The sequence below is a fragment of the Siphateles boraxobius genome, unplaced genomic scaffold, assembly GCF_051911475.1.
Source record: "Siphateles boraxobius isolate OS27281-9 unplaced genomic scaffold, OSU_SipBor_1 1, whole genome shotgun sequence".
NCBI lineage: Eukaryota > Metazoa > Chordata > Actinopteri > Cypriniformes > Leuciscidae > Siphateles > Siphateles boraxobius.
The window spans coordinates 9681283-9694144 of record NW_027508699.1 but is presented as its reverse complement, the minus strand read 5'-3'; the positions used below and the strand labels follow the sequence as shown (position 1 = coordinate 9694144).

Here is a 12862-nt window from a genome sequence, read left to right as displayed (position 1 = left end):
GCGACGCAGTGGCTCTCCACCGACTGCGCTGATCAAATGCACGATGGGAAACGACTTGCTAACGACAAAGCTGAATGCTTATTGGTTTTAACAACCGTGATGTATTGTTCTCTTTTAAAATGTTTGATTTTAAAACTCTGATATCATGTTTTTATATGTATAAATGTGTGAATATTCCCAAACTCTCAGACAGTGTGATCTCTCCATGGGTTATGTGATTGTTGTCATTTTAATAGGAAAAATATATAAAATCATGTCTGTATTAAAGTAAAAATTATTGATAAACACATATTTTGAATGGAATTAAATAAGAATTTTGGGTGTCTTGTTCATCACATTTATTTTCATATAAAAGTTACAGAACTTAGTCACCCTGGAGTCAGTAATTTTATCTATTAAAACTCATGTTTGATCACCAAAATGACATATTTAAACGTTTTTTTTCTTGCCTTAAAAAAATAGCTTGAATGTAACCCTGACTCATTTATTATACGCGGTTCTATGAATATGCAAATTAGCCCCACCTCCACTCACTGCGAGAAGAGAAAACTGTCTGTCTTGCCTGCACTTTTTTTTAGAATTAAGTGCGAGATAATAGTAAATATTAGTAAACATCCCATATTAAACTATTCTACAAACACAAATATGGATTATGGACTGAATGCCCAACAACTGATATCAGTTAACAGGCACAGTTGCAGCCACAGAAATGCATATTAGTTGACCACTACAATAAACAACACCAACAAAAAACTATTAAAACCCAGAACATTTTTAATGAATGAAATAGAAAGACGATCAGTGACAAGGACGCTTCATATAGCTAATATCTCAGTAAGATAATGCTCCAGGTGGGTGGTCACTTGACTGATGGAATATGGCCATTCATTTGCTTGTGGGTTACGATCAGCACAGATAACAGTTTTCTCTCATAAATGACATCAGTTAATAACTCAGAGTCATTCATATGCTGTTCAGGGAAGTCTGATAAGGCAGGGGGGAAATGTCCAACTATCAGATCTGTCTGAACTATTAGCATCCCTAGCACTCAGCGGCCTTGTTTACAGCAGGTATCAACAGCAGGGACGGATTAAGGCGATGATGTGCCCTGGGCACGGATGTCTCAAAGGCCCCCTTCAGCAATTTTTTGGACAACAGTGGGCAGGCAAGCCAGGCATTTTAAGGGGACCCCCAAGGGCTGGTCATTTAAACAATCACAAATGTTAATAATAACAGACGCAGCAACATCTCTGCATCCCCCAGTGTGGGGCCTCTCGCTCGTTATGCTTTTACCTTTTTCAAACTGGTGCAGCGCTTACTCGCGGTAGGTAGAAAATGCATGATTTGATTTGTTAAACATGAAAAGGACTTACCGGCTGATTAGGCTGATATGATATGAAAGGTGCATTTCTCTCTAAAGGCTAATCCACTTTAAAGCGGAGATATAGATATGTTTGCAGCCGACACTGATTAATTTTTTTTTATTTTTATTATTATTAAACAATAAAAATGCCTAGTTTTTTTTTCCAGACATATATTATGATTAGCCTGCTTTTGCCGGTGCTTTGCGGCAATATTTATGCATGCGCTTGCTTGAGCGCGGAATAGGCTATATGCCTCCACTCAGTATTTAAGCAGAAATTAATATTAACGTGAGATTAGTCGACTAATTGCTTAAAGGAATGACTACTAGTCGTCGACTAGAAAATCTTTAGTCAATGGCAATTCTAATCAATGCATTTAGGCTAGTTGACATTTATTTAATTAGTAGCCTAATTCTAGTATCCAAGTCTTTACGTTAAATTAGTTGAGTTAACAATTAGTTAATGAACTAAAATAATAAAACAAAGATTTAATTAAGATGCTATACTGTATAGCATTAACTGTTCCACCACAAAATACACTTTTTAAGGTGACAATCCGTTACACATTTGAAGATTTACTGTATCTTGAAGATTGTTGTATTGTATTTTATCTTCTGTTATAAAGATGAAGATTGACATTTCGTAAAAAAAAAAATAAGCCCATAGGCTACTATTGTAAAACATAAATAACTTAGCCTATGTTCTGTCTTGGTTGTGGTTTTAAACTCATTTTTGTTTTGGTTTGGTTTTTGAGTAACCGTCTTCTACGCGTGACTTTTATATTACGCAATGCTTTTCACTCGCCTCTAGATGTCCTTCTCAACAGCGCAGCAATACATTCAAATTATTTATTTGATTTATTTACTAGTTAACACTTTGCAGCTGCAAAAAAAATCACATTATTCCTCAATATTTAACACAATTTTACGGAAAATAAAAATAAAATAAAAATAATTATTTGAAAAGAATAGACAGTACATTTTACAGGGCCCCCTGCTGGCCCAGTGCCCTGGGCAAGTGCCCGGTAGGCCCATGCGTTAATCCGTGCCTGATCAACAGTGTTGGGAAAGTTCACTTTCTACATGAACTAGTTCAAAGTTCAGTTCACAAATTTTAAAATGAACTAGTTCAGTTCATACTTCACAATTTTGAACTAAGTTCACGGTTCCAAAAAATGAACTAGTTCATAGTTCTTTTTTTCCATATGTTGCTGCGAGCTATTTTTTTTATTTTTATTATTGCCACAACTCATATACAACCACAGACAGCGGTTATTTTATCGGCGGGCAAAGTTTGCACAGAAATGTAAGATTTTTCCCATCCTCACCGACCTTGTCTTAAAACTGATCATACGATACGACGCCTCCTCGCTGCTACCGCTATGTATCATGCTGCTTTTTGTTTTGATGCGGCGGCCGCGGTGCGACACAGGTGGCTTGTGTTACCAGATTGGGTGTTTTTTTCGCTGTTTACGTGCGTTTTATCCGGGTTTTCGCCTGGAAGACTCTATAGAAATCTGGCACCCTATTGAACGAAGTTAATCTGAGAGAGCCTGCGTTCACAGACACCAGAATGAACGTGTTCACAATAACGTTCATCAGGCAGTAATACAGTACGTTCAGTTCACGTTCGCCCAAAATATGAACAAGTTCATGAACTATCGTTCAATGAACGCGTTCAGGCACAACACTGGGTATCAATCTCAAATCCATCCCCACTGACCTCATATAATTGGGTTTTGACAAGGGGAGGGTCTCTGATTTCATGATCCCATCATTCACTACATCAGCAGGAAATCAGTCAGCAAACTTCTGTTCTTAAATAAAGCCTACTTGAATTTAAATCTAACAAACACATTTTCAGTGGAAGACTCCGTTACTCTAGTCCTGTGTGAATAAACTAGGGATGCGCTATTAAACTTCTGACCAATTGAAACAGTTTTGGTTTCATTTGCACTTTGTTCTGTTCCTGTTCTGCCTGCCTTAGTTCTCTAGTTAATGTTCCTTTGTTCTCATTTTCCAACCACTGGTTAGTTTCAGTGGTTATTGATTATATGATTAAATAGCTAAATTACACCTGTTTGCATTCAGTTCATGACCTTGTGTATTTAAGCCCTTCAGTTCTTTCTGTTAATTGTCTGGTGTTTGTGTTTTGAGCCCAGTCTTACATTGGTACTCTGTTTGGAATACTGCCCTTTTTTTTAGGGATGCACATTTTGGCCGATACCATTAACCGATAAATATATATATATTTGAAAGCCGCTAACCGATAAAAAAAGCAGATATATCCGATATATCGTGCATCAATACTTATCTTTAAGTTATTTTATTTGCATGCTAACCTTCTCCCTAATCTTCTTCGTGGACCTAACAGTGACACCAATACAAATAAGCTGATCATTATTTTATAGGCAATATTAAAATATTATTTTGTTCAAATTAATAAAAAAAAAAAACATTTTAACCTTTACAAGAGAATTTAGGCATCACAACATAATGTACAGTAAGAAAAATGGATTTTCATTTAGATTTTTCTAAATTTATCTTTATCTAACTTTATTTATAGTTACTTTAAGCGAACATTAGATGATGGCAAAGGTAATCTAAATGCAAAACTAGGTGATAAATATGCATAATTAAATATTCTATATAAGCCGATATTAGAAATTCAGTAGACAATTTATTTAGATGCTTTAATTCAAAGCAAATTATCTTTATCAATGCCTACTGGAAATGTGTGTTTGTTTGCATCAAAATTTTCTTTTGATGTCACACATAATCGGTAAAGTGTAAAACTCTTGTTTCAATGAATAATAGACATTATTAAACAGACTAATGTTCAAAAGGTTAGATTCATCATTCAAAGAATATTTTTATGCTAAGTCTATTATGCTCACCGAGGCTGCATTTATTTGATCAAAGATACAGTAAAACAGTTATATTGTGGGAAATATTATTGATATTATTCCTATGATGAGAAAGCTGAATTTTCAGCATCATTACTCCAGTCTTCAGTGCCACATGATCTTTCACAAATCATTTTAATATGCTGATTTAGTGCTCAAGAAACATTACTTATTATTATCAATGCTGAAACAGTTGTGTCGCTTAATAGTTTTCTGAAAACTGTTATACATTTTTTTTATGTATTCCTGAATAAAAAGTTTGATCAATTTAATGAACATTTGCTGAATAAAAATATTATTTTATTTCAAAGAAACCCAACATTTTGAATGGTAGTGTGTTTGCATACAAATCCCGACAGGAATTTCAAGTGCACATACACAGACACCATGCCTGTTACTCTCCACTGGCTTGTTATCAGTAATGAAGTATAGCCAGTCTTTGGTCTTACCTATAATAAGGATGACTTTGGGTCTGGGTCTAGATGGGTCAAACACTTCATATTCCTCTATGAGCTCCGCTGTCTCAGACAAGTCTGAGTCACTCTCTATGGAAAACTGGTTGATGGGTGGGAGGCGCTCGTACCTCCGATATGGGAAGTTGGGGCTGTCCGGGAGAACTGTGTGGAAAAACCCAAATAGTTAGTCACGACAGCTTCGGAAGTCCTCAGCAATGCAATGCAAAAGGTTCAGAGGAAAGCCCACTGATAGTCTATCATTGGAAGAATAGGTTTTGTTAAGAGGACATGTTTTACTTTAGAGTCAGCCTACTTTGCATTCATTTGCCTTTTTTTATTGCCCCGAGGTGGGTAGAACAATGTTGCCCAGCACAAAGACAGGAAAACCCCTACCGACGTTTGCCATGCTCTAACAGCATCCAAATAATGAATAGCAGGCCTGCTGTGCAAGACCCAACAACACAGCAGTCTGTGGCCAGTTCTAGTTTGCATGAATTTCAGCATCGCCTACAATTTAGAGTTGCGTCGGCTGATGACAACACCTCCTACTCACCGTTCCGGAAAAAAGATCTGCGTGACTGCCCACCGTTGAGAGGCGGTAACGACTTCTTCTCCTGTCCGACGAACGTGTCCCAGCGAACTTTATCAGTCCCACCGATCTCCTTCACCTTCTTAAGGCAGGTCTCTAGATAGTCCAGAGGGTCATCTGGTCGGTAGTACATCAGACCCGTCAGCAGACTCTGGGAGATCAGTGACAGATCAGGGACTCATACTGTGTTTATCCATAATTACCATAGTAAATACCGGTAGCATGCGTTTTTTATTATGTTCTAATCCAGTTTTCCATAAACATACTAAGGGATACTGCAGCCTATTTGATATTATAATAAAAAATAATATTAAAAAACATATATATATATATATATATATATATATATAAACGTATTTTTATGTTTTTTATATTTATTTTTATTATAATATCAAAATCATATATATAACGTATAAGTATATATATGTGTGTGTGTGTGTGTGTGTGTGTGTGTGTGTGTATACATGTATGAGTACAGTCAGTTGCAGTGTTACAGCTTTTCAAATGACGTTAACAACATATTGTTTATTCTTTTATAACTATAATGCATGAGAATTTTATGACCCCCATTAGCAACTATCGAACATTTAAACAAACTAATAAAAAAATGAATTTGTTACACCACATGACCATTTAAAATGAACTAGAGAATGCAAAAAAAAAAGTTATTAAAATGTTGAAAAAAAAATTGTAAAGAGTGACAGCTTCTTAAATATATACATTCCTATGCATTTGACATAGCCTAGACTAAATACCATAATGCAAATCATCATCATTCGCATCATATGGCCAGGATATTGCAAACAAACTCTCTAAGGAAGAGCACATAAATAAGCACTAATCGTATTGACTCCGAATTATCCTACTGTTTTCATAACAATAGTCAAATAATAATTGGTCACTGTAAAATGATTAACAGTTACAAAATAAGCCTGTTATTTTCTTTAAGATTTGACTTTGATAATGTGTAGCCCCTACGCTTCTGACAGCACGCCTACCATAATAAACAAAGACACGATCCGCAGCTTTGTGCGTAAAAACGCAAACACAGTGAAGGGCGTAAAAACCCTAATTTATATAGCCTATAACCTAATCTAATGCAACACTCAGCAACTCAGTCAGCTTACATTATTTACAGCATGCAAAGCCTTCACATACCTTTAAATCCACCTTTTAATTATAAATCATCAACTTTATAATGAACCTTTAATAATGAATCAACAATAGGCATACGCTTTTGCAGTGAGACATCCCGATGATGCTAGTAACTTCTTCGTGTTATTATTTTTATTTGTAACGGCTATGATGTGGAAACATCTTTAGGTTTCACCACAACAAAAGTTCGAACACAAAAGCTCACCTCAAACAGCTGAGGTATCTCTCTACTGGAGAGGTATTCCTTCGCGTCGTTGGTGTTCATGTCTGTTTCGGGAAAACTATCGATGCTGTTGAGTTGAGTGTTGGATGTAGATTTTTGCAGGTTCACGAATCCGTGATGTTGTGGCGATCTTAGAGCATTCTCCAAGTGCCGACTTAACTAGATGGACAAAGACAGCTTCGCTCTCAGTAAATCGTTGAGCATGTTACATGCTTGATGTCTCACTTCAGTGTTTGAATCCGCCGACACAACACGATACACCTGCGCGCCGCTGGAGAGAGAGACTCGTGTTCGGCCAGCTGATGCGCGCGTCCTGGCGACTGATGCGCGTCTCTGGAGTTCACGGCAGAGGAGGAAACTGGAGCATGTTCGCGAGAGAAAAAAAACCACACACTTAAAAAGTTTCGGTAGGCCTATTTACATTATTTAAACCATAAATGTAGTTTGAATAGATGTATCTCGAATTGTGTGGGCACACAATGTTTACAAAACGTTTTCAAGAATAGGCTATTTAGAATATGTTGCATTTATTATTAATTCATAGTTTAATCATTAATATTTTACGTAATATGCTGTGCACAATATTTTAACATTTATCCAATCCATAATACATCATATTATCTATTTCAATAAAATAAAAATTGTTTTAATTTAAAAAAGGTGTGTGTGTGTGTGTCACATTACAGCAAGATTTTGAGCATGTTATTTACATCACAACTGCTTTATATATTTACTGCTCATCATGAATTAATACTAATTTTGTATATTTATATTTATAATTTAATATATATATATATATATATATATATATATATATATATTACAATCTTTGACAGCTAGACATTTTTACTTTACATTTTTAACCCCCCCCCCCCCCCCCCCCACACACACCTTTCTTAATGAATAACATGATAAATAATTGTCCTGAATTCAATGGCATGCAAAATGATGATCAACATGTCCACTACAGAGGTCGACAAACAATGAATGTTGGTGTGTTTCATATTTCATCAATGGGACTACATTATATTAGTATGTAACCTATATAGTAACACTCTGACATAATTTTCACAGTAAGCGTCACACAGGCACCAAATGTTCCATGATGGATTTTGACATTTTTAGCCTCCATCTGTCCTACAATCTCACTTAATCCATCGTCAGTGTTCCAGTTCCTGCTGATAAACAGGTCCTTGAAAAATATATTGTGTAAATTGTTTAAGGTGTAATTCTCAAGCATCTGTCATGTCAGATGAGATGACATGTTTAATCTGCTGAATAATCCTTGTTGCAATGCTCTTTAAAGGCAGTTAGCTATATTGTGGGTAAATTGTATGAATACTGAAAAAAGTATGATAAACATTTTTTCAATGCCCCATTTTTGCTTGATGCTTGCACACTATTTAAGGTTGATAATATTTAAGCTATTTACAGTAAACAAGACCAGGGATGTTGCTTAAATTTATGGGACATGGCGCAAAAACATGGGCAAAAGTCCAATGTGTTCGTCTCTTAGGCCTATACGGTCCAAATAGCTATGATATAGCCAACCATAGACATTTGCTTTGCAACAAAAATAACAATTGTTTTGATAACAGCACAGTGACATGGTGAACAAGCCAAACCTAGGTTAAGTGAAAGCTGTTATATAATTTTTACATGACTGGAATGCTGTGTTGACCAATTAGCATGCACCATTGTGTGTTTTTATCAAAAGTAATGGTTTATCAGTTTATTAATATTCTGAATATTTATTATTTATATTGTCATTGATACAAATAATGCATAATCATATATTCATATGCGTCTGCTTCTAAATATATGAGCAGAGGAATGACTTTTATTTCGGAAAATGGGACTTTTAATCAAACCGGAAGAGAAGCGCTTCCTGGTTGCCGTTGCAAATCTAGCCTGTCACTAAACCGGTGACGAACTAAAATGGATTACAATTTAATGGCAATATGTGCATTTATTCAATTGCTTGCTTTCATACCACATGTATACAGTAATCATGTTGAGGTAAGGGTCTTCATTAATAGCTGTTGTAAAGCGTCTCTTTGATTCATTGAACTGGCAGTGAAGCTTTCAGCAGTAATATTCTCAGCTCAGCATTGTTTCTCTTTTAACATTTGTTTTATTATGTTATGTCTGTCTTATTGCCGATTTGTCACACACACACACACACACACACACACACACACACACACACACACACACACACACACACACACACTCATACACACACACACACACACACACACACACACACACACACACACACACACACACACACACACACACACACACACACACACACACACACACACACACACTCATACACACACACACACACACACACACACACGCACATACGCACATATAAAACATACACTGAGTTCAGTTGATATGAGAGCGTGCTTATGATGCCCAAACAGTCAACTATTTATGTCATTATCTAACCTCACAGTTTTCTATTGAGGTGACAACAACACACAGACTAGTCTGTATTTCTTTGTCGTCTTAGGTGCACTTTTGTAAAGCATTTTGAATTAACAAATGCAAAATATCATGCATGTTGTTCAGAAATAGTTGTCAAACATAATTAATTCTAATATATTTACAGTGTTTTAATTCTCTCTGCAAGACAAACTATCTTTTCATCTTCAAATGTAATCTTTCAGTTCTCTCTTACACTGCATTTGACGTGTTCATATACCCTTATACCCATCCACCTCCACACAAAGAGTGCATCAATTTCACCAAAAAAATGGCCACAATATAAAATATATTCACAATCTAAATGTAAAACAATATAAATATTATAAAATGTTAATTTTGCTGTAGATTCAGTGGGCTTATTTTAAACCTAACAAATCTGTTTGTGACATGCTTAATAAACGGGCTTCTCTGGTGAAAAAGAAGTGTGCTTCTTTATTATTCTGTATCGAGTATGCATGTGTAGTGTACTTCAAATCTTCAAAGCATGTTGTTAAAAGCTGTTCTTGCAGATAATATATCAATTAACTAAAAGACGACACTCTTAAGTACACTTTTAAAAGGTTTAATATTCAAGAAAATGTTTACTTCACACACAGACAGTAGATTTTAAATCATCATGTTTGAATGTTTTTTATGCTTTTTATTTTGATGTGTTTACTAAAATAATAATGCACATGTAAAGTACTTAATTATAACTTTACATGTAGATGGTTATTTGATTCGATAATACACTTTAACCATATTTCAAAGACAGTAAAACTAATAATGAAATTATTAAGATTAAGCCCTACTTAAGTGGGTCAAAAAAGCACTCAAACTAATTGCATTTATTCTAAATTTAATATATAATACAGTTTCATTTGATTGAAAATTACATGCATTTAATTGTCTGAAAATATTACACTCTGTTTGTACTTAAATATGTTGTTTTAAAGTATATTATTTCCATAATAAGCACTCTTAAAAAAGAAAACAGAAAAAGTATGCTAATGTATAGGCTACTGCTTTTGACAAGGATTGTGGTATCTTTAAAATCTATGCCACTTGTTTTTTTATTAATATATACAGCTATGATTATTATGATAGTTTTAGTTTTAACTAGTTTTAAAGCTTCTCCAGTTAAAAATAAAAACCTGTATATGATGTTTTACGTCGTCACATGACCTTCTGATACGGCCAGCATTCAAAGTCGAGGCAATTTTTGCTTTTAGCATTTTCTACCATATTACTTGCACATTATCAGTGCCTTTCATAAGCTTTCATACAGTGGCTAAAAAGTACAGTCTCTACTTATGCCTTAATTTGCTTTTCTTTTCTCCTTGCATTTGCCTGAAGAGAGAATTTTCAAATTTCACAGATTGATTAAATTAATAATGCAAGCTAATAATCTGCATTAAGGAGACACGGTACATACATACATGTACAAACATACAAGTACAAATAAAAGTGAATTGAAATCAAATATTTCAAATTTTCTTAGTCTTGCTCATCTTTACACCATTAATTGTGTAATAATTGTATTTTCTGATTGTTGTTTAGACAAAAGCTGGACAGTTTTTCAGCAGTGACCACACCAACAACTGGGCAGTCCTCGTAAGTTTGACTTTTGAGTATTTGGAAGGATTCTTATCTTAATGCATAAATTCATGAATACAACAATATTTAACACTTTTTCATTTGTTTGTGATTCACTGTATATGGAAAATGTATCTACCTGATAAATTATTTTAGAACTTGGCTAGTAAAAAGGATAGGTTATCCATAAAAATCCCCACCGAGTTACATAATTGTATTAATTGACATTTTAAATTTTTAATTTTAAAGTCAGGCTCCTCATATATCCAGGTTTTTCAAGACACTGGGAACCCTAGCTCATCTAAGAAAAAAAGAGGGAATTAAAATTGTCAGTAGTTAATTATTGTTAACTTTAATCAAATTAGTTTTTAATGTAGCCTACTTAAATTAAAGCTGAACATACATTAAAGATACATTCAACTAATTTAAATAAGTTTAAATTGAATTTTAAAGTAATAAGACGACTAAAACTGAAATAAACATAAATTGAAGCTATATACAGTATATTTATGAAAACTGGTATATTTTATTATTGGTTAATGCTGTTCAACCATTGTTTTAGGCTGCTCTTGTAGGTTTTGTGAAGTCTTGGTCATAGGTAACACAGGAATTTACTGCCAGTTAGCATTAATGTAATAAAGGGTACGAATAAATAAAAGCACATAATAGGAAAGACAAATTTGGAATAAGATTTATAAAAGGGTTAACAATTATTTGAAATCGTATTTAGAGTAACAACTTCACAACATGCTTTTGTAATTGCTGCCTTTTTGTTGTTGATTTTTTTAAGCCTTCTAATCATGCTTTTGCCCAGGTTTGCACATCTAGATTCTGGTTTAATTATCGGCATGTGGCGAACACGCTGTCAGTATACAGGAGCGTAAAGAGACTGGGCATTCCAGACAGGTAAACTTCAGGTCATTTACTTCAATTATACTGTAAAGCGTCTTATCTGGACACAATTAGAAAAAAAACGTAAACTGGCCTAGTTGGACCAATCCATTGTATATCAACTATTTTTCCCTCCTGGCATCCTCATTATAGTGACACATTATTTAAATGGACTTTTACCCACTGTTTTCCATTGCTTAATTTGTGTTGTCCAGAGATAGCTGCATGTTCGCCCTTTTGTCACAATGAGGCAGTGATATTTGTGTCTCTAGCCACAGTAAAAGTCTTCCTGTCTGCTCTGATTAGATGTGTTTGCTCTGCTTTCCCAGTCACATTGTGCTGATGCTAGCCGATGATATGGCCTGTAACTATAGAAACCCCAAACCAGCCACTGTGTTCAGTCATAAGAACATGGAGCTCAATGTGTATGGAGACGATGTGGAGGTTGATTACCGCGGATATGAGGTGAAGCTGCTCTTGCTTTAATATTGGATTTTGAAAGCTCGTCTTCAAAAGTTGTGCTAGTTGTTTCAGCACATGGAAATGTTTTAAACTTAATGAAAATAGTTCTAAACAAAGTCAAAGTAAAATCAACCATTGCACATTTCGAAACACACAGGTGTTTTTGAGTGAATCGGTTGAGTGAATGATTCACTTATTGTTATTGACTTGTCGCCGGTCACTGTAAAATCCATATCGCTTGCCTTTTGTGACAGTTATTTCTTATTTTAAAGGCATTTCTTTTTGTTTTGCAGGTCACAGTAGAGAACTTCCTGCGAGTCCTGACGGGCCGTCTCCCCACCAGCACCCCTCGATCCAAACGTCTGCTATCAGACGACCGGAGCAACATTCTCATCTACCTGACAGGTCAGACCGGTAACAGAGTCATTGCTGGCTGTTCTTTTAAATTCCTCCTTTTTCCTGAATCTGTTACCATCCTTTTTCACAGGTCATGGTGGAAACGGCTTCCTGAAGTTCCAGGATTCTGAGGAAATCAGCAACATGGAGCTGGCTGATGCATTTGAGCAGATGTGGCAAAAGAGGAGGTAATTATACAGTGGAAATGCAGTAACTCACATATATTTGGCATGATTTCATCATTATATACTCAGTTTTTACCACACACAATTTCATTGATGTGGTCAGGCATGGTGTTAGCTTGTGGTGAAAGATCTTGGCTGATAATTGAATGGTTATAGGTTTGAA

General features: G+C 35.1%; 2 protein-coding genes across 5 annotated transcripts in view; one reads left to right on the top strand and one right to left on the bottom strand.

Annotated features, from left to right (window-relative positions):
• The window catches only part of ak5 (adenylate kinase 5), a 136645-nt gene extending 129612 nt beyond the window's left edge, over window positions 1-7033 (bottom strand). The window contains exons 1-3 of one of the 3 annotated variants that reach the window (XM_077200161.1): window positions 6674-7033; window positions 5278-5464; window positions 4719-4886 (exon numbers count right to left, since the gene is read on the bottom strand). In XM_077200161.1, coding sequence (XP_077056276.1) covers window positions 4719-4886; window positions 5278-5464; window positions 6674-6733 — 415 coding nt within the window. In that variant the 5' untranslated portion in view covers window positions 6734-7033. The remainder of the gene's footprint in view (window positions 1-4718; window positions 4887-5277; window positions 5465-6673) is intronic. The other 2 variants (XM_077200208.1, XM_077200183.1) reach the window with 2 other exon arrangements.
• Window positions 7034-8538: 1505 nt separating this feature from the next.
• pigk (phosphatidylinositol glycan anchor biosynthesis, class K) overlaps window positions 8539-12862 on the top strand; it is a 46131-nt gene continuing 41807 nt past the window's right edge. Inside the window, exons 1-6 of one of the 2 annotated variants that reach the window (XM_077200339.1) lie at window positions 8539-8710; window positions 10730-10783; window positions 11580-11671; window positions 11986-12121; window positions 12412-12523; window positions 12606-12702. In XM_077200339.1, the coding sequence (XP_077056454.1) occupies window positions 8630-8710; window positions 10730-10783; window positions 11580-11671; window positions 11986-12121; window positions 12412-12523; window positions 12606-12702 (572 nt within the window). In that variant the 5' untranslated portion in view covers window positions 8539-8629. The remainder of the gene's footprint in view (window positions 8711-10729; window positions 10784-11579; window positions 11672-11985; window positions 12122-12411; window positions 12524-12605; window positions 12703-12862) is intronic. The other variant, XR_013194392.1, reaches the window with a different exon arrangement.